General features: G+C 47.2%; 2 protein-coding genes across 5 annotated transcripts in view; one reads left to right on the top strand and one right to left on the bottom strand.

The window, feature by feature from the left end:
• Positions 1-9,089, top strand: part of srpk1b (SRSF protein kinase 1b) — a 55,977-nt gene extending 46,888 nt beyond the window's left edge. For all 4 annotated transcript variants that reach the window (XM_062545386.1, XM_062545389.1, XM_062545385.1 and 1 more), the window contains 5 exons: positions 1,032-1,132; positions 2,061-2,168; positions 4,257-4,326; positions 7,385-7,477; positions 7,981-9,089. In XM_062545386.1, coding sequence (XP_062401370.1) covers positions 1,032-1,132; positions 2,061-2,168; positions 4,257-4,326; positions 7,385-7,477; positions 7,981-8,165 — 557 coding nt within the window. In that variant the 3' untranslated portion in view covers positions 8,166-9,089. The remainder of the gene's footprint in view (positions 1-1,031; positions 1,133-2,060; positions 2,169-4,256; positions 4,327-7,384; positions 7,478-7,980) is intronic.
• Positions 9,090-12,263: 3,174 nt separating this feature from the next.
• lhfpl5a (LHFPL tetraspan subfamily member 5a) lies at positions 12,264-14,276 on the bottom strand. The gene is made up of 2 exons (XM_062544926.1): positions 13,871-14,276; positions 12,264-12,550 (listed from the first exon to the last, which is right to left on the bottom strand). Exons 1-2 carry the CDS (start codon positions 14,271-14,273, stop codon positions 12,264-12,266), a joined length of 690 nt encoding a protein of 229 aa, XP_062400910.1. The 5' UTR covers positions 14,274-14,276.
• Positions 14,277-17,500: the final 3,224 nt, after the last annotated feature.

The raw sequence follows: 17,500 nt of genomic DNA, 5'->3' as shown, positions 1-17,500 counted from the left end.
GTAGTAGTATCTAGTCTATACTAGCTAATACTAGTAGCATCAGTAGTAGTATCTAGTCTGTACTAACTAATAGTAGCAGCATCAGTAGTAGCATCTTGTCAGTACAGACTAGATACTACTACTATTAGTTAGCACAAACTAATAGTAGTCTATATAGTAGTGTAGTCTATCTATCTAGTATAGTAGATATATCTATCTAGTATAGTATCTAGTGAGCGCCAACTCTTCACTGACTCCATTGGGTTAATGGTTAAAGCTGACACTGTGCCTGAGGTGTGTACTGTAGACGGAGTTTCCTTCACCTGCTGGTGTGCTGTTAATGGAGTAGTGCGCTTCACTCAGGAGCACTTGACCCGTACTAACCACACTTCCTGATCTGCATGTCTGACTGGCTGACACCACCAGTGGGGTGGGAACACCCGGCAACTGGAATGGTTGACCGTGATGTTTTAACGAATTAAGGTTTCTGGTCAAGAAGTCAATTTCATTAAGTGCTTTCCCTTTGTGTGTGTGCCTGTGTGTGTGTGTGAGGGAGAGAGAAACAAAAGAGTGTCTTCTGAAAGACGGGAGGATTAAATGATGGCTAGGGGGGGGGGGTGAGAGTGTGTGTGGGGTGTGTGTGTGTGTGTGTGTGTGTGTGTGTGTAACTTGATCTGCATGCATGTATGCACTTGTTTGATCAGAAGCTCTATTGATCAGTCATTGATTTTGTCAAGTTTCCCATCTGGATTAACAGAGCTCAAATAGCCATCGCTATTGTGTTAGACACACACACTAGGGCCAATAAACACACACTCTTCAGTGTCTCTCTCTCTCCCTGCTGCACACACACATGCACGCATGCATACACACACAAACACATTTTCACATGCAGAAAGACATACATTGATGCCACTCTCCGTGTGTGTGTGTGTGTGTGTGTGTGTGTGTGTGTGTGTGTGTGTGTGTGTGTGTGTGTGTGTGTGTGTGTGTGTGTGTGTGTGTGTGTGTGTGTGTGTGTGTGTGTGTGTGTGTGTGTGTGTGTCCTGCAGCTAAGGTGCCGCCCGGCTGTCTGTTGTTGAACCCTCTGGACCCCCTGAATGCAGATCAGATCCAGGTGAAGATCGCTGACCTGGGCAACGCCTGCTGGGTGGTGAGTTAACACATACACACACACACACACACACACACACACACACACATTTAAGTCTGATGAAGCTCATTGGTATCTCAGTCTGTTTCTGAGTGTGACTGCTTCCCTTTCATACTCGTCTCATAGTCTCCCAAAAACCTAGCCTGGAAAACCAGCGCCAACTGCTGGACGGCAAAATGTTTTGCCTGCATTTGGGTCTGGCCTCGGACCACTGTACATTTTGAAAACACTGCCCTGAATCTGGCAGATGGCAACTAAACCAATCACAACGCAGAGATGTGTTTTGAATCAACGCGGGCGAGGCAGAGGGCTCTGGGGCGGGGTTTTGAGGGAGCGTTGGCCTATAGGCACAGACACGGTTTGAAAGACAACGGGTTGTGCTCATCAACAATGTTCCGTTGTATCCATTCATCGAGGCCAGACTAAATTAGACATCCAATCCATTTAGGCTGGTTTATCAGGCTACCAAAAACCTGCACTGCACACAAACGCACACATACACATATACACATACACACACACACACATACATACATACTGTATATACCCTTCATACACACCTGCAGTTAGTGATGGATTTAGTTTTCTTTTCTTTTTTTCTCCCTTTTTTGTAATTTTTGTTGTAAGTTGTTTCTCTGGTTATTGGTTTATTTGGTTGGGTTGTATTTTTGTTATTTTTTGTTGTGGGGCAGTGAGGTGAGGTTTTAACTGGGCTGTTTTTATTGCTGCTTGGTTTCTTTTTGACTGTCAATAAAGAAACCTCTAAAGTCAAAGTCTCCCTCTCTCCCTCTTTCTCCCTCTCCCTCTCCCTCTCCCTCTCTCCCTCTCCCTCTCCCTCTCTCCTCTCTCCCTCTCTCTCTCTCTCTCTCTCTCTCTCTCTCTCTCTGTCTCTCTCTCCCTCTCTCTCTCTGTTCCACCTGGCCAACAGCACAAGCACTTCACAGACGACATCCAGACGCGGCAGTACCGGTGTCTGGAGGTTCTGATCGGATCGGGCTACAGCACACCGGCGGACATCTGGAGCACAGCCTGCATGGTGAGTCCACCACAATTCACTAGAGTCCACTAGAGTCCACTAGAGTCTGGTCTGTGCTGGTCCTACTCATCCACCTGGGTCTGTGCTGGTCCTACTCATCCACCTGGGTCTGTGCTGGTCCAACTCATTCACCTGGGTCTGTGCTGGTCCAACTCATCCACTCCCAGACCTAAACTGAGTTCACAACTCAACTGGCTTGAGATTTGATTTCTTTTAAAAAGACGAGAGCTATTTGCGGAGTTAACACAAGAGAAGATTAAAAAACATGCGTTCCTGTTTGACTCATCTGAGCAAATGCAGTTTTGTAACTCCATGGTGAGCCCAGTTAAACACTCTTTAGTATAGCTATAGTCTGGTGTTAAATGTTGAGATTATTTTTGTTTTAGCTGAAAACAAGCACACACTAGTGATGGATTAGGGTGATTTATACTCAGAGGACTGGTGATGGAGCACTAGTGATGTTTACTCAGAGCACTGACTGATGATAGATGAGAGTGATGATAGAGTATAGTGATGTAGACTCCGAGGACTGGTGATAAAGTATAGTATACTAGTGATATATACTCCGAGGACTGGTGATGGAGTATAGTAATGATGATGGAGTATGCTGGTGATGATGAGGACTGGTGATGGAGTATGCTAGGATGAGGACTGGTGATAAAGTATAGTATACTATAGTGATGTATACTCCGAGGACTGGTGATGGAGTATGCTAGGATGAGGACTGGTGATGGAGTATAGTGATGATGGAGTGTGCTAGTGATGATGGAGTATAGTGCTGATGGAGTATGCTAGGATGAGGACTGGTGATGGAGTATAGTATACTAGTGATGTATACTCCGAGGACTGGTGATGGAGTATGCTAGGATGAGGACTGGTGATGGAGTATAGTATACTAGTGATGTATACTCCGAGGACTGGTGATGGAGTATAGTATACTAGTGATGTATACTCCGAGGACTGGTGATGGAGTATAGTATACTAGTGATGTATACTCCGAGGACTGGTGATGGAGTATGCTAGGATGAGGACTGGTGATGGAGTATAGTGATGATGGAGTGTGCTAGTGATGATGGAGTATAGTGCTGATGGAGTATGCTAGGATGAGGACTGGTGATGGAGTATAGTATACTAGTGATGTATACTCCGAGGACTGGTGATGGAGTATGCTAGGATGAGGACTGGTGCCATTGCCTCCCTCTGGATGCCCGGCACGCTATGTGCTGACTGCTCTTTCCTCTTGCTGTCAGCAACAAGCACGCCCTTACACTCTGTTTGTGTGAGTGTATTTGCTCGGTTGCTCTCTCTCTCTCTCTGTGTGTGTGTGTGTGTGTGTGTGTGTGTGTGTGTGTGTGTGTGTGTGTGTTCATCAGCAAACTGCATTTTAAACCCACTTGCAGAATAGAGCAGAGGAGGAAGACACTGGCCAGTAGGCAGCCCTGTTGTGCCAAAGGATGAGCTCTCTGTCCCCAAATGTCCTCCGCCCTGAGCCTCTCTGTGTCCCCCTCTCCCTCCGCCCAGTCTCTCTGTGTCCCCCTCTCCCTCCGCCCAGTCTCTCTGTGTCCCCCTCTCCCTCCACCCAGTCTCTCTGTGTCCCCCTCTCCCTCCGCCCAGTCTCTCTGTGTCCCCCTCTCCCTCCGCCCAGTCTCTCTGTGTCCCCCTCTCCCTCCGTCCCGAGCCTCTCTGTGTCCCCCTCTCCCTCCGTCCTGAGTCTCTCTGTGTCCCCCTCTCCCTCCGCCCCGAGCCTCTCTGTGTCCCCCTCTCCCTCCGTCCCAAGCCTCTCTGTGTCCCCCTCTCCCCCCTAAAGCACACACAGGCCAGAGCCTCTCTCATACCCCTCTCTCCCTCCTCTGCAGGAATGCACTGAGCAAGATGGTAGACAGCGAAAGAATGCACACACACACACACACACACACACACACACACACACACACACACACACACACACACACAGAGACACACACCACTGGTTGGACAACGTGATTGTTGTCCTGTTTGGCAGATTCTGTGTGCTGATTATTGTGGATGCCCCGGTTTTGACCTGTGCGTGTGTGTGTGTGTGTGTGTGTGTGTGTGTGTGTGTCTCAGGCATTTGAGTTGGCGACTGGAGACTACCTGTTCGAGCCTCACTCAGGGGAGGACTACTCTCGAGATGAAGGTAATCATCTTCATCATCATCATCTTCTTTTCCTCCTCAAAGGTCACAGTAGTCACTGCAACAGCACAGTGGAGCTAAATCCTCTCTCTCTCATCTTCATATGATTAGCGTGCGCGCGTCTGTGTGTGTGCGCGTGTCTGTGTGTGTGCGCGTGTCTGTGTGCGTGTGTCTGTGTGAGCGCGCACGTGTCTGTGTGCCTGTGTGTGTGTGTGTCAGTGTGTCATTGACACATTGGGACTGTTGGATCTCTCTGTTCTCTTGGTTTCTCTGGTTTTATCTCCACACGGTTTCTCATCGTCCACACGTCCATTTCTCTCCACCAACATCATGTCTCGCACCGTCAGTCTCGTCGTGCTGTGGGCAGCTGTTCCATCGCCACACACACACACACACACACACACACACACACAGGCTTGTTGTCAAGGGCGACAGGGCTAGTAAGAAGTGTGGCACTGTTCCTGGAGAGAGGAAGAGGTAGAGACGGAAAGAGAGAGAGAGAGATCGAGAGAGGAAGAGGTAGAGACGGAAAGAGAGAGAGAGAGAGAGATGGAGAGAGGAAGAGGTAGAGACGGAAAGAGAGAGAGAGAGAGAGATGGAGAGAGGAAGAGGTAGAGACGGAAAGAGAGAGAGAGAGAGAGATGGAGAGAGGAAGAGGTAGAGACGGAAAGAGAGAAATAGAGAGATAGACAGAGAGAGAGAGAGAGGGCCAGATGTACTAAGAAAGCGCTTATAGCATGTTTTTGTATGCACAGAATGAGAACGCTGTGCTTTGCTATATTGCGTGGAATTTACTATGCTGTCGCTTCATTACGTTAACAGCGTTCATCACTGCCTGTCCCCGCATCACTGCCTGTACAACGCCAATTGCGTGTGCAGAGCTGTACCACAAGCGCAGTTGAATATTGCAACATTAAAAAGAATCAAAGTTTAGCGATCATACTGTACATGATACAAAGATGTCAACGAGCAGCAACAGACAGAATATGCCTGGTAGTTCTACTAATTCACTTAATAAGTATTTACTGCACGTAGACATGGGATATGACTTAATACCTAGTCTAACAGATTGGGAAGTGTAGGCTATGTCGTGAAAGAGAAAATCCAATTTTAGAGAGGCAAGCGAAAGTTAAGGTTGCTTTGAGATAGATAGATAGATGATAGATAGATAGATACTTTATCCCAAGGGGAAACAGAGTACAATGAAGAAAACTGATGATCTGAATATTGATTCAGCTTTCTCTAAATGTTTTTCTAATAGATGCATTTAACCGCAATTTGGATAACACCTGCTTTTAGAAGGTGGATGTTTTTCAACGCAAAATAGACGTGCGCTGTTTTCATACATATGGCGGAATACTTAATCAATCGCTGTTAGCGCTTCTCCTCCCCTGTGCTTGCAGGATACACCCACGTTTTAGCTGATCCTCCCAAGACTGCATAATATATGCATGACACGGAAAAGCGTAAATAGCCGTTTTCAGCTCCCACGACAGGCAATCTGCGTTTTTTCTTCAGTGCGACCTGTTTGTACATACCTCGTCATGTTTTTACACGCACGTTACGCCTGAAATGGGCACAAAAATGTTAGTACATCTGGCCCAGAGAGAGAGAAATAGTGTGTGTGTGTGTGTGCGTGTGTGTTTGTCTGCCTGTCCGGTTTATGTGTATGCATATGTGTGTGTGTGTGTGTGTGTGTGTGTGTGTGTGTGTAGTTGTGTGCGCTCCTTTTGAGCTGCCAGTTTGTAGCTGACCGGTGCTGTAATCCTGAGTGCTCGAACGTCAATCTGAGTCCAGCCTGTTTCCACCCACCTACCCTGCCAGCCTATCGGCCCCGGGGGCACTTACACAACCCTTGGGGGCAATTACAGCTTGACACGGGGTTGTTAGCTGTTGCCGGGGGGTCGTTAGCTGTCCGCCCCGGTGCTGTAGTGGACGTGGGGCAGCTAATGAGGGTTCCGTCCGTGCACAGCGGAGACGCCATCGCTCAACGCCAACATGCGATTCATCAGCAGCTCAGTGCCACACACACACGCACGCACACAGTCACACACACACGCTCGCACGCACGCACACACACACACTCACTCTCTCTCTCTCTGACACATCAACACTTATCCTTAGTCACACACACACACACACACGCATACACACACGCACAGTCACACACACACACACGCTCGCACGCACACACACACTCACACTCTCTCTCTCCGACACATCAACACTTATCCTTAGTCACACACACACACACGCACAGTCACACGCACACACGCTCGCACGCACACACACACTCTCTCTCCGACACATCAACACTTATCCTTAGTCATACACACACACGCGCACACACACACACAGAGACGCTATCAGTAAAAGGCAACATGCATTCATCAGCAGCTCTGTGCTACACACACATAACACACTCTCTCTCTCTCTCTCTCTCTCTCTCTCTCTCTCTCACACACACACACACACACACACACAATATGACACAAAAACACTTATCCTTAGTCATATACACACACACACACAGACATGCGCACACACAGACACACTCACACACACGCCATCGGTCAACGGCAACATGCTATTCATCAGCAGCCCTGTGCTACACACACACACACACACACACACACACACACACACTCTCTCTCTCTGACACATCAACACTTATCCTTAGTCACACGCACACACACACACACACACACACATACACTGTGACACATAAACACTTATCCTTAGTCATGCACACACACACACTGTTACACCCCACCGTAAATATGGCCCTTTAGGGGTGAACAACAACCCACCACTGACCCCAAATCTTAGCAAACAAGAATGCCTTTTTACTACTACCTGGCTAAACATTTCAAGGATGTGTGTGTGTGTGTGTACACTATGTAATGCCAGATGACCCATCTCTCACTTTCGTGTGTGTGTGTGTGTGTGTGTGTGTGTGTGTGTGTGTGTGTGTGTGTGTGTGTGTGTGTGTGTGTGTGTGTGTGTACACTATGTGATCCCAGATGGCCCATGTGTCATGTGTTCTCGTGTGCCCCTGCAGATCACATCGCTCTGATCATTGAACTCCTGGGGAAGATTCCGCGCAAACTCATCCTGAATGGCAAATATTCCAAAGAGTTCTTCAACAAGAAAGGTAAGGACACGGACACACACACACACACACACACACTAACCCGATGGAGTTGCCTATTGTCTGAATCACTGTCAGTGTGTGTGTGATTTTCCTGGTTGGTTTGGGTGCAGTATAAAGACGTTTCCCCTCCTCTCTTTGTATGCTTGTGCATAACTATGATATTGACTGGCTCTTGTGCTCTGAGTGTGCTGCTCTGGTGCCATGTTTCCTCATATTGGTGTGTGTGTGTGTGTGTGTGTGTGTATGTATGCGTTGTACTATTCATGTGGTTGTCTAACTCATTCATTACTCAGTGTATGAAACACACTGCCTTTCTATGTGTGTGTTAATATGGGTTTGTGTTTATGGACGTGTGTGTGTGTGTGTTTATGGACGTGTGTGCGTGCGTGCGCGTGTGTGTGTGTGTGTTAATGTGCGTGCGTGCCTGTTAATTTGTGTGTGCGTATGTTAATGTGCAAGTGTATGTTAATGTGCAAGTGTATGTTAATGTGTGTGTGTTCCAGGTGAGCTGAGGCACATCAGTAAGCTGAAGCCGTGGGGGCTGCTGTGCGTGCTGCTGGAGAAGTACGAGTGGCCGCGCGAGGAGGCCCAGAGCTTCAGCAGCTTCCTGCTGCCCATGCTGGACCTGGTGCCCGAGAAGCGCGCCACCGCCGCAGAGTGTCTGCGCCACCCCTGGCTCGCCTCCTAGTGGCCGGAGGCCAGCACTGCACAACGCAACCACAAAACCTGCAGTCGGGACCCCCCCCACACACACACACTGGGGTGGCTGACCTGCACATCGTATCCAAGCACAGACAGGCACACACACATGTGCGCGCTCACACACACACACACACACACACACACACACACACACACACACACACACACACACACACACACACACACACACACACACACACACACACACACACGTAACTGACTGCCATATCCGCTTTCAGTAACCAGATGGTGACTGCACCAAACTGAGGTCCAACTAATCAGATTTAATATCTATTTATTTCTGATGTTTTCTTTTATTCTGTTTGTTTGTTTGTTTGTTTGTTTGTTTTTGTTGTTTAATGGAGTTTACTTGACTTGCAGCTCTTAGTCTGTGGTGGCTTCTGTTCTGTTGTGTTGAGTCTGTGGCTGCGGTCTGGAGGCGCAGCTCACGCCGGAGGGACCGACGAACACGCGCGCTTTTGACCGTTCGCCGCATCAGTGACGCTCGACAAACGCTCTCTTCTCTGTTCGCCGCGTTCCGTGACGCCCGAGACGCTCGACAAACGCGCTCTTCTCTTCTCTGTTCGCCGCGTTCCGTGACGCTCGACAAACGCGCTCTTCTCTCTCTGTTCGCTGCGTGTCCGTGACTCTCCAGAGGCTCTACAAACAAACGCGCTTCGTTATCCGCGTCAGCGAGGCCCTTTTTTCAGCGTCGCTTCGCTCTCTTCTCTTCTGGCTTCGTTTTTTTCTCCTGGGCTCTATGACCAGCACCTTCGGATCTCGTCTTCATCATCATCACCATCATCATCATGTTCGTTAGCAGCAGTCGTTTTTCTGGTTATTGCGGGCAGGTTAGATTTCTGGAGAGACTAGCTATAAAAACACAAATAAATGCTTAAAAAAAACAAAAGCGAGTAGTCCGAGACTCATGAATGAAGAGATCTCAGAAGAGATCTGCAGACCTCTCGTTTGAGCCGTGAAGTGGCCTCTTGAAACCCCGAAGAGAGTGTGTGTGTGTGTGTGTGTGTGTGTGTGTGTGTGTGTGTGTGTGTGTGTGTGTGTGTGTGTGTGTGTGTGTGTGTGTGTGTGTGTGTGTGTGTGTGTGTGTGTGTGTGTGTGTGTGTGTGTGTGTGTGTGAGACCTGGACTGGACTGAAGGATGTTCCTCCTCACTGAGATGTGAGTGGTCTCTTAAAGCACTAAAAACCGAACGAGGGAAAGTAGACGCAGAAGAAGCAGCACTTCTCTCCTCTTGCTCTCTCTTGCTCTCTCTTTCTCTCCCTCCCTCTGTCTCTCACTCCTTCTCTCCCTTCCTCTCTCTCCCTCTCTATTTCTCTCCCTGTCTCTCTCCTTTCTCTCTCTCACTCCTCTCTCCTTCTCTCTCTCTCTCTCTCATTCCTCTCTCCCTCCCTCTCTCTCTCCCCCTCTCTCTTTCTCTCTCCTTCTCTCTCTCCCCCTCTCTCTCCTTCTCTCTCTCTCTCTCTCTCGGACCATTAGAGCGTTATCGGCATGGCTCACTGGTTGTTAACTCGTCCTCCCTGCAACAATGTGAATGGTGAAGAATGATTTGTCTCGTTTTGTTTATTATTCAGTTTGGTTTTGGTCTCCTGGCTCAGCAGCCAGCCGCCTGTGTTATACAGTAATATCATGACTAGAACCACGCACCGTTGTACATAGTCCTACCAAAGAGATGGCCTTTATTTTCAGCGGTGTAGAATATCAGCAGTGTACAGTATCAGTTCGGGCGGGGGGGGGGGGACCGCTCAGCTCACGCTAGGAGAGCGCGGGGAGGGGGGGGCCATCGGATGGTCACCGGGGAGCAGAGACCGCTGTCAGACGGTCACTGGGGAGGGTCTGTTACGGACGTGGGAGCAGCTCTCTGCCTTGTATCAGCGAGGAGGGTTTTTTTTCTAGACTTTTCTCCGCTTTTCTAAATGTTCTTTTCAGACCAACGTGGGTGCACTCTGTGAGGAGTGAGGCTCTGAAATGCAGTACGTTACAGGAGACACAAAGGATGGACTTTTCAAAGGAAAAAAAAAAAGAAGTTTCAAAAATGCCTGCTGGGTGCTTGCTTTTGCTCTCTGTCCCTTTCTCAACGTTTTCCGCTCCGGTTCTTTTTTTCTCTCTTTCTCTGCTTTTCTTCTCCGCCTTTGATAGTCCACTGCTCTGTTAAAAAAAATAACTAAAACCTTTTATGTTGTTACTGCAAATAAAGACTTTGAAATGGCTCTGAAGTTTTGTGGTCTTTAGATGCCAAACGTTAATGATTTGTTTGCAGAGCTCCGAACAAAAGAGTCCAAGTTCAAGAGAGGGTGAAAACCTTGACCAAAAAAAGGTGGAATGGGTGGCCACCGCTAAGCTTGTGAAACATGAGTTACAATTTAGTGCTTAAACTGAGTGGTTTACCGAGAGGGTCTCAGATAGCTCAAAGAAGTTAGCCTGGCTCCGCCTTCCTACGTATTACGCTCAATTTTCATTTCCCTTCAGTACAATTCCCTGGGTCTGCGGTATATTCACAGGTCAAAATTTGCAGATCCAATCAGCGAACAGAGGGAGTAGCTGAGTACGATGACGTTGAGTACTAGCATTCAAAGAAGTTAACGCTTGGCAGTGGAAAGTGTCCAGACTCTCTGTACATTATGAAATATGCACAAGAGTTTGGTAGGACCAGGCTAGAAAGAAGTAGAATTGTCTGCTAAATGAATACATGCGAATGTACAGTACTACCTCTAGCAGACAGAAGGGGGTGCTATTGACCTGCCCCAGTCAGAGCTGCGCTGGTCCAAGTGTTCTTAGAGTGTCAGGCCCAGCTAAGGCCAGGAGCTCCAGGGGCCACATGAGGAGAGAATGCTGTTTTACCCAATACATTACATTATATAGCTCAAGCATTTAAGAAATACAAACACATTGAAACCCTTTTAAATGATAAACGAGCCTACACAGTTTATTTTATATTAAAAACTTAAAACGTGTGGATAGTTGGCAGACTTATGGTGAACAGTGTATAAATAAAAGAAAGGCTACTATAAACTAGTGATGCTCTGACTTGGGTGGACTGGATCTCCAAAATGGGTGGCGTGGGTGCAGGTAATAAAACACACGACCTGCGCTTCATATCTACTTATCATACTGATTCAAAATAGTTATAGGCTACACTGTCTTTCACAAAATAGCCAGACTAATATTCGCCTTGCTTTTTAAAGCTCATATCAAGCCCACCAATCAGTGTCCCTCAAATCACTCTGAAATCTGACACTGCCCACACTGTTGATTGCAGTAGCCTACCACTGAACACATGTTTTCTGCTGACTTGTGAGGTGTTGACTGCACACAGTCCACTCTGAGCCCATCCGAAGAGCCTCCTCTCTAAAGGCCCGACCCAGCTGGTCGGGATAAGTGCTCGGCTAGATGTCGGGACTGGGGATCCTCACTCTTTCTCTGTATAAAAGAAGAAAAAAAAAAGAAACGGGTCCGCCGATTACACACAGAAAGCTTTGAAAATGTGAAGAGTTTGTCATATTATTTAGCATACATATCAGTAGTCAATATGGTTCATTAGACAGGTCAACAAACCGCCGTGTGACGACGTGTTACTTTGTTTCGAGGTTATATTAATTAGGAATTAATATTTATTTAATTAATTAGGTCTGTGATTTGAAGCAATCGACCCAGCCTCTGTCTTTATTTCTCAGACAACATGCCTAGCCTTGCCTACTCTCTTCTGAATTATTTTCATGAGCATATTATGGGGTCTGCTTCGGTGTGTTTTCTCAAACTATGTCAAGTTCATCCACACCAAACTGTCATCCATGTCTTTATGGACCTTGTTTTGTGCACTGGTGAACAGTCATGTTGGAACAGGAAGGGGCCATCCCTGAGCTGGGCTTGGTCCCTTTATTCCAGTGAAAGAAACTCTGAATGCTTAAACATTAACCAAGAGATTGTGGACTGCGCAAAGCCATCCCCATCCCTGACAGATTTCAAACTTCCTGTGATTAATAGGTTACCCTACTTAAACACTGACAAGTGTGCTTTAGTTTAAACTTCAAGTCAGTGTTATCATTGTTACTGATTTCAAGTTGAAGTCATCTGCTGAACCGGAGAAGTCTTTCCGACATCTCACCTTTCTCCTTGTCCTTGTCCTCAGTTTCGTGGTCCTCGGGCAGGAGTTGGTCTTGCCGGTTGCCCAGCACAAACGCCAGGAAGGAGAGGATGAGCGAGTCGAGGATGGTGATGATGGCCAGGATGTAGGCCCAGCGAACCGTGCAGTTGCCCAGCGTGTACTTGTCCGTCCTCTGCCCGCACATGCGCTTCACCTCCGGCGAGTCCCAGCCGTCAGGATAGATCAGACAGCCCACGACCATACAACCACCTGCACGTTAGGAGACCGCAACACCAACACACACCATCATCATGTAGCCTACACACCAGGGATGGAAATTAGCACCAGCCACCAGCCACATGCTGGTAAAATGTGAGAGTGGCTGGTAGATTCTGGTAGATTTAGAACAGTCATATTTTAACATTGAGTGGCTGATTAATTTGACCAGAAATCTGCTATTGGCTGATACATTTTCAAATTTCAATTTCCACCCCTGCTACACACTGATCTTGATTAACAGCATGCAAAGTACCAATAGATCATATATTATATCAATATCAATATTATATCAATATCTATATTGGGTATTTGATCTATATAAATATTGGGTCTCTTATACGTTTTTAGCAAGATATCTATCCTTTATTCTAGTATTTATACCTGATTAAAGTACCAGCAGTTAACAGGACGACAACCTGCCCGGTGAAAATAAGACAAACAAGATACCAAGAAACTAAATTAAAAAGTCGTTTCATGGCAACCTCAGACGCGCGGCGTCATGCCTTGGCACGCACCTGTGCGGTTACCGAGCGCCAGGTGTCGAGTTGCGGAGTTATGGGATACACTCTCACTAGTCACCTGAGATCATGATAACGCTACATGAGAGAGTGAAAGTGGGAATCTATGCCGGTCTGTGGAATACATTCCACGTTTTAGTGAGTAGACCCAGAATACTTCCAAGCCATCAGCTGTCCAAGGTCCTGAATAACTATTTTCCCGGCATAATCCACCAAACCGGGAGCACGTGTGGTATTATTGGATGTTAATACTATTACTAGATGTTGGCGTGAGACTACGACTTTAAAGGAAACATCACCAAAACTGAGATCACATTTCTTATGGTGTAAGTGAACCCGTATAGGTCATGCAACCCGAAGACTTCAACTTGACAACTTTGAACTTCCCAAGAACATGAATGTATGCAAGAACAGGTTCATATTCTTCACAATGAGGATTTGCTGCTATTGCAAATAATGTACATTTGTGTCCTCCTAATGTAACGCACAGAACGTACCTCCCCCACTGAGTTTCATTAAAGTAGGTCCAAATCGGTAAGACTCACAGCAAGGTCAAAAATATAGCCTGGGGAGTAAAATTTCGGCTTCAGAAAGTAAAAGTCCAACCACGTGTTTTGTTCCTGCTATTCACTTCATTAGCGGATTCTAATTAGCACAACTCTTAAGTCACGTAGATCTGCTGATTGGTGAAATCACCTGTGTTAAGCGCAGCGGTATAGAACCAATTCATAGCAGGACTTTTACTTTCTGAAGCCGGACTTTTACATCTCTGCATGTAGCTGCCCAAACTCACAGGAGGCAAACTGCATCCAGGCGCAGATCTTGTACACGCTGCCCGAGTTGCAGAAGAAGAACAGACTGAAGCAGACGATGCAGCCGACCACCAGCAGCATGGAGATGCCCACGAAGAACATGGCCGTCTTGAACGCGCCCGAGGGGATGGAGCCGAAGTCCAGCGCGCTGCCCTTGCACGTGAGCTCGCCGGTGAGAGCGTTGCCGATGCAGTAGTGGAACAGGCCGAAGTAGCCCGCCTGCGGCGTGTTGACGCTGTCGCCGATCCAATAGGGCTGGATGAACACCACCATGGTGATGATGGCGAACACGGTGGTGAGAACTTGCCACAGCACGCCGATCGCCCGGGCGTTCCTCACGTAGTTGGTGTGGTAGATCCGGGAAGCCTCCTGAGCGGGGATCATGGTTTCCAAATAACTTGGGTTGAAACTTTCACTCTGTAAGAACTGGTAAGACATGGATGGGCCTATCACACTGTTGCACTAATAATACAAATACAGTCCTGCCTAAACACCAACTGGATGCGTCATCCTCCTCAGTAATATTTCAACTAAAGTGTTACTAAACGATTATTTTCCCTCCTGTCGCTCCTTCCTGTATTTTCTTGCGAGGTGCTAAGTAAGTAAGTTCGGTTGAGTGGCAGTGTCAAAGTTCGAGGGGCTTCTCTTGCGTTCAGCCTTGTTCTCTTGGCTGAAGCGTCCCGTGCCGCTTTCAACTTCAGGACCACGGAGAGCTCCGAAGATGACGCGTGTAATATGAATCCGCACCTCCTTCCGCAGCAGCATCAGGGTACGTAAACTGACATTTACTATCGCTATGGCAGAGTGGTTACCCCAGACCACTAATAAATTCCTCGGCTGCTGGCCAGGCGTCTCGAATGGATCTAATCCCAAGGCTGCGCAGGGAAAGCACCTGTTGCATTGGGGCTTCCTCTGAAGTGAACGGACTTCAGGTCATGATTAATTGATGAAAGATACAATTTCCCAGATCTCCTTCGCTTTCACTCTTCGGTTTTTAACAGACACCGGCCAACCGAGGAAATAGGATCGCTCCTCAGGAAGAGTTACATCGTCTGGCATCTTTAGAACATGTAGACATCTTGGAGAAAAATAAGAAATGTTCTCTCTCTCTCCCCCTCTACCTGCCTCTACCGTGGCCCTCAAATTGTATGCCTAAGCAACTGACAAGGGCAACCAGATAGCAACTAATAGAATTCTTTATGGTTTTCTGTTTTCTGTCTGGAATTTGGGAAAATGCGATATGCTAATGATGATGTATTTCACGGATTCATCTGAATCACATTAAATCACGTTTAACAGCCTACTGCTAGCATAACACAATGGTGGTTGACTGTTGGAGGCACCCCCACCATGCAGTCTCCCCTCACAATATCCAACAGCAGTGTCAAATGTGGACTCATTCATGTTCCTGGGCTCCATCATTTCCCAGGACCTGAAGTGGGAGTCCAGCAACATCAACGCCATCCTTAAAGAGGCTCAGCAGAGGATGTACTTCCTGCGGCAGCTGCGGAAGCATGTCCTGTCACAAGAGCTGCTGCATGGCCATCTTCTACAAAGCTGTCATTGAATCCATACTCTGCACATCCATCACCGCTTGGTTTGGGGCCGCCACAAAACAGGTCAAATGCAGATTACAGTGTATAATTAAGAGGGCCAAAAAAATCACTGGTGCCTCCCTCCAGGACTTGTACACTGGTACCAGGAAGCGGGCAGAGAACATCCTCAAAGACCCCACACACCCTGCATACGCCCTCTTTTACCCTCCTCCCCTCTGGCAGGCGCTACAGATCCCTGCGCATCAAAACAACCAGACACAAGAACAGCTTCTTTCCCTCTGCCATCAGTATACTGAACTGCAGTTAACTGGGGCCTTCCCCCCTCCTTGGTCATTCACCAACTTATCCCTCACATCACACACATATCAACCCACATGCATCTTGCACTCATTACATGCATACACTTGCACTTTACTTCTGCACTTTACATACACCCACACCACCTCATGTGTACTGTTTTGATACTCTGCCTTTGTATGTTGTGTTTTGGATATTGTGAGATATCTATGTGGCGACATGTAATTGCTGGCTATTGTACAGTCTGTGTCTATATTACTATTGTTTGAATGTTACTATGTCTATTGCACTACTACCGGTCTACTTGTTAAATGTAGGCCTACAGAGAGTTTTAACATCTACTGAAGTCAAATTCCTTGTATATGTAATTATACCTGGCCAATTAAAACTGATTCTGGGGGGCGCTGTGGCACAGCAGGCTACAGCGTCCGTACCATTTACGGGTCCGAGTGCCCACGGGGACCCAGGTTCGAATCCAGCCTGTGGTCATATCCCGATCCCGCCCCATCTCTCTCTCCCACTTGTTTCCTGTCTACCTCTTCACTGTCCTATCTAATAAAGGCAAAAAGGCCAAAAAATATACTTTAAAAAAAAAAAAAAAAAAAAAACTGATTCTGATTCTGAGCCAAAGAGGTAGAGTTGCAACATCTAAGGAGTAAGAAATGGCCACAAGGGGGCGTCAAGGTCCCACTAATGGGTATCCCGACTTTCTCATATTTTTAATAGATAGATGTGATTTACTTCAGCGTTTCTAGATGTGCATGTGCCTATATGGGTTATAGGGTAGGTGAGTAGGTGGTGGGACAAGCCAATGCGAGGTGTGGCACAGACTAGCCTATACCGCAACCTTCTGAACAAACAGGCTCGGAATAGTCTTTTCAAAGAAAGAGACGTTTAGAATGACAAAGACATGGTTTGCTTATTTTGACTTTGAAGTGCACCTTCCCCCGACTAAACCTGAAGGTCTCACTCTCACGAATGCATTTGAATGCGGTCTCTTCATATGGAAACGAATGCAAATCCCCTGGACATCTAGTGAGGATGCTGAGCTATTCTGCACGAGGGCTGGCGGACTGTACAGCGGGCAAGAGCAGATGCTGCGTACACATTGTATGCCACATGTCTTTCAATGACGTCATCTAAAGGGGGGTGTGTACCCTACACCATCACCTGTCTGAACCAATCGTCTCTCCACATTTCATGATGCGAAAAGAGATGCATTAACAATAGACCCGAGGAACAATAACGGACCCTCCCCCGGGTAGCAGGGAATCAATATGCGGTCATATGTGCCGCAACTGTCCGGCTCCGCAGCAGCCGCGAGACTGGCGGAAATGACCATCTGCCGGCGCCGATAGCTTTCTGAATGAAACCCGCTAAATGTCATTTGTGAATATATGAATGAGAATGACAGCCTGATGCCGTCTCTTGTCTGACGATTGCTAATAGGCCTACCTCTGTAACTGACCTGCACGAAACGTCTGTCTATTTATCAGATAGAGAAGAAAGATTTCCATGAAAGTAAAAACCTATCCTATTGTGTTTTAATTGACTGAAATTAACGGTCATATCCTAGGTAATAAATGGTTTCCTCTTGTGCAGGCTAATTCCGGTCCTTTCCGCTGGCAACTGAATTGAATTAAAAGTAGCAGATGCCATTGTTGGCTAACTGTATCAATGCAGGTATTAAATAACCCCTGGAGGAACAAATGCTTAACCGCCACTTGTTAATTTAGGTTATTACGGTTCCCTGGGGCT

The sequence above is a fragment of the Sardina pilchardus genome, chromosome 9 (genome assembly GCF_963854185.1).
Source record: "Sardina pilchardus chromosome 9, fSarPil1.1, whole genome shotgun sequence".
NCBI lineage: Eukaryota > Metazoa > Chordata > Actinopteri > Clupeiformes > Clupeidae > Sardina > Sardina pilchardus.
This window is presented reverse-complemented; position numbering and strand designations above follow the sequence as displayed.

Excerpts from the sequence above, each read along its gene's own strand:
- lhfpl5a (XM_062544926.1), bottom strand. The coding sequence starts at position 14,273 with ATGATCCCCGCTCAGGAGGCTTCCCGGATCTACCACACCAACTACGTG. Across the intron at positions 12,551-13,870 it reads CTGGATGCAGTTTGCCTCCT|GTGGTTGTATGGTCGTGGGC; the intron begins GTGAGTTTGGGC and ends CCTAACGTGCAG.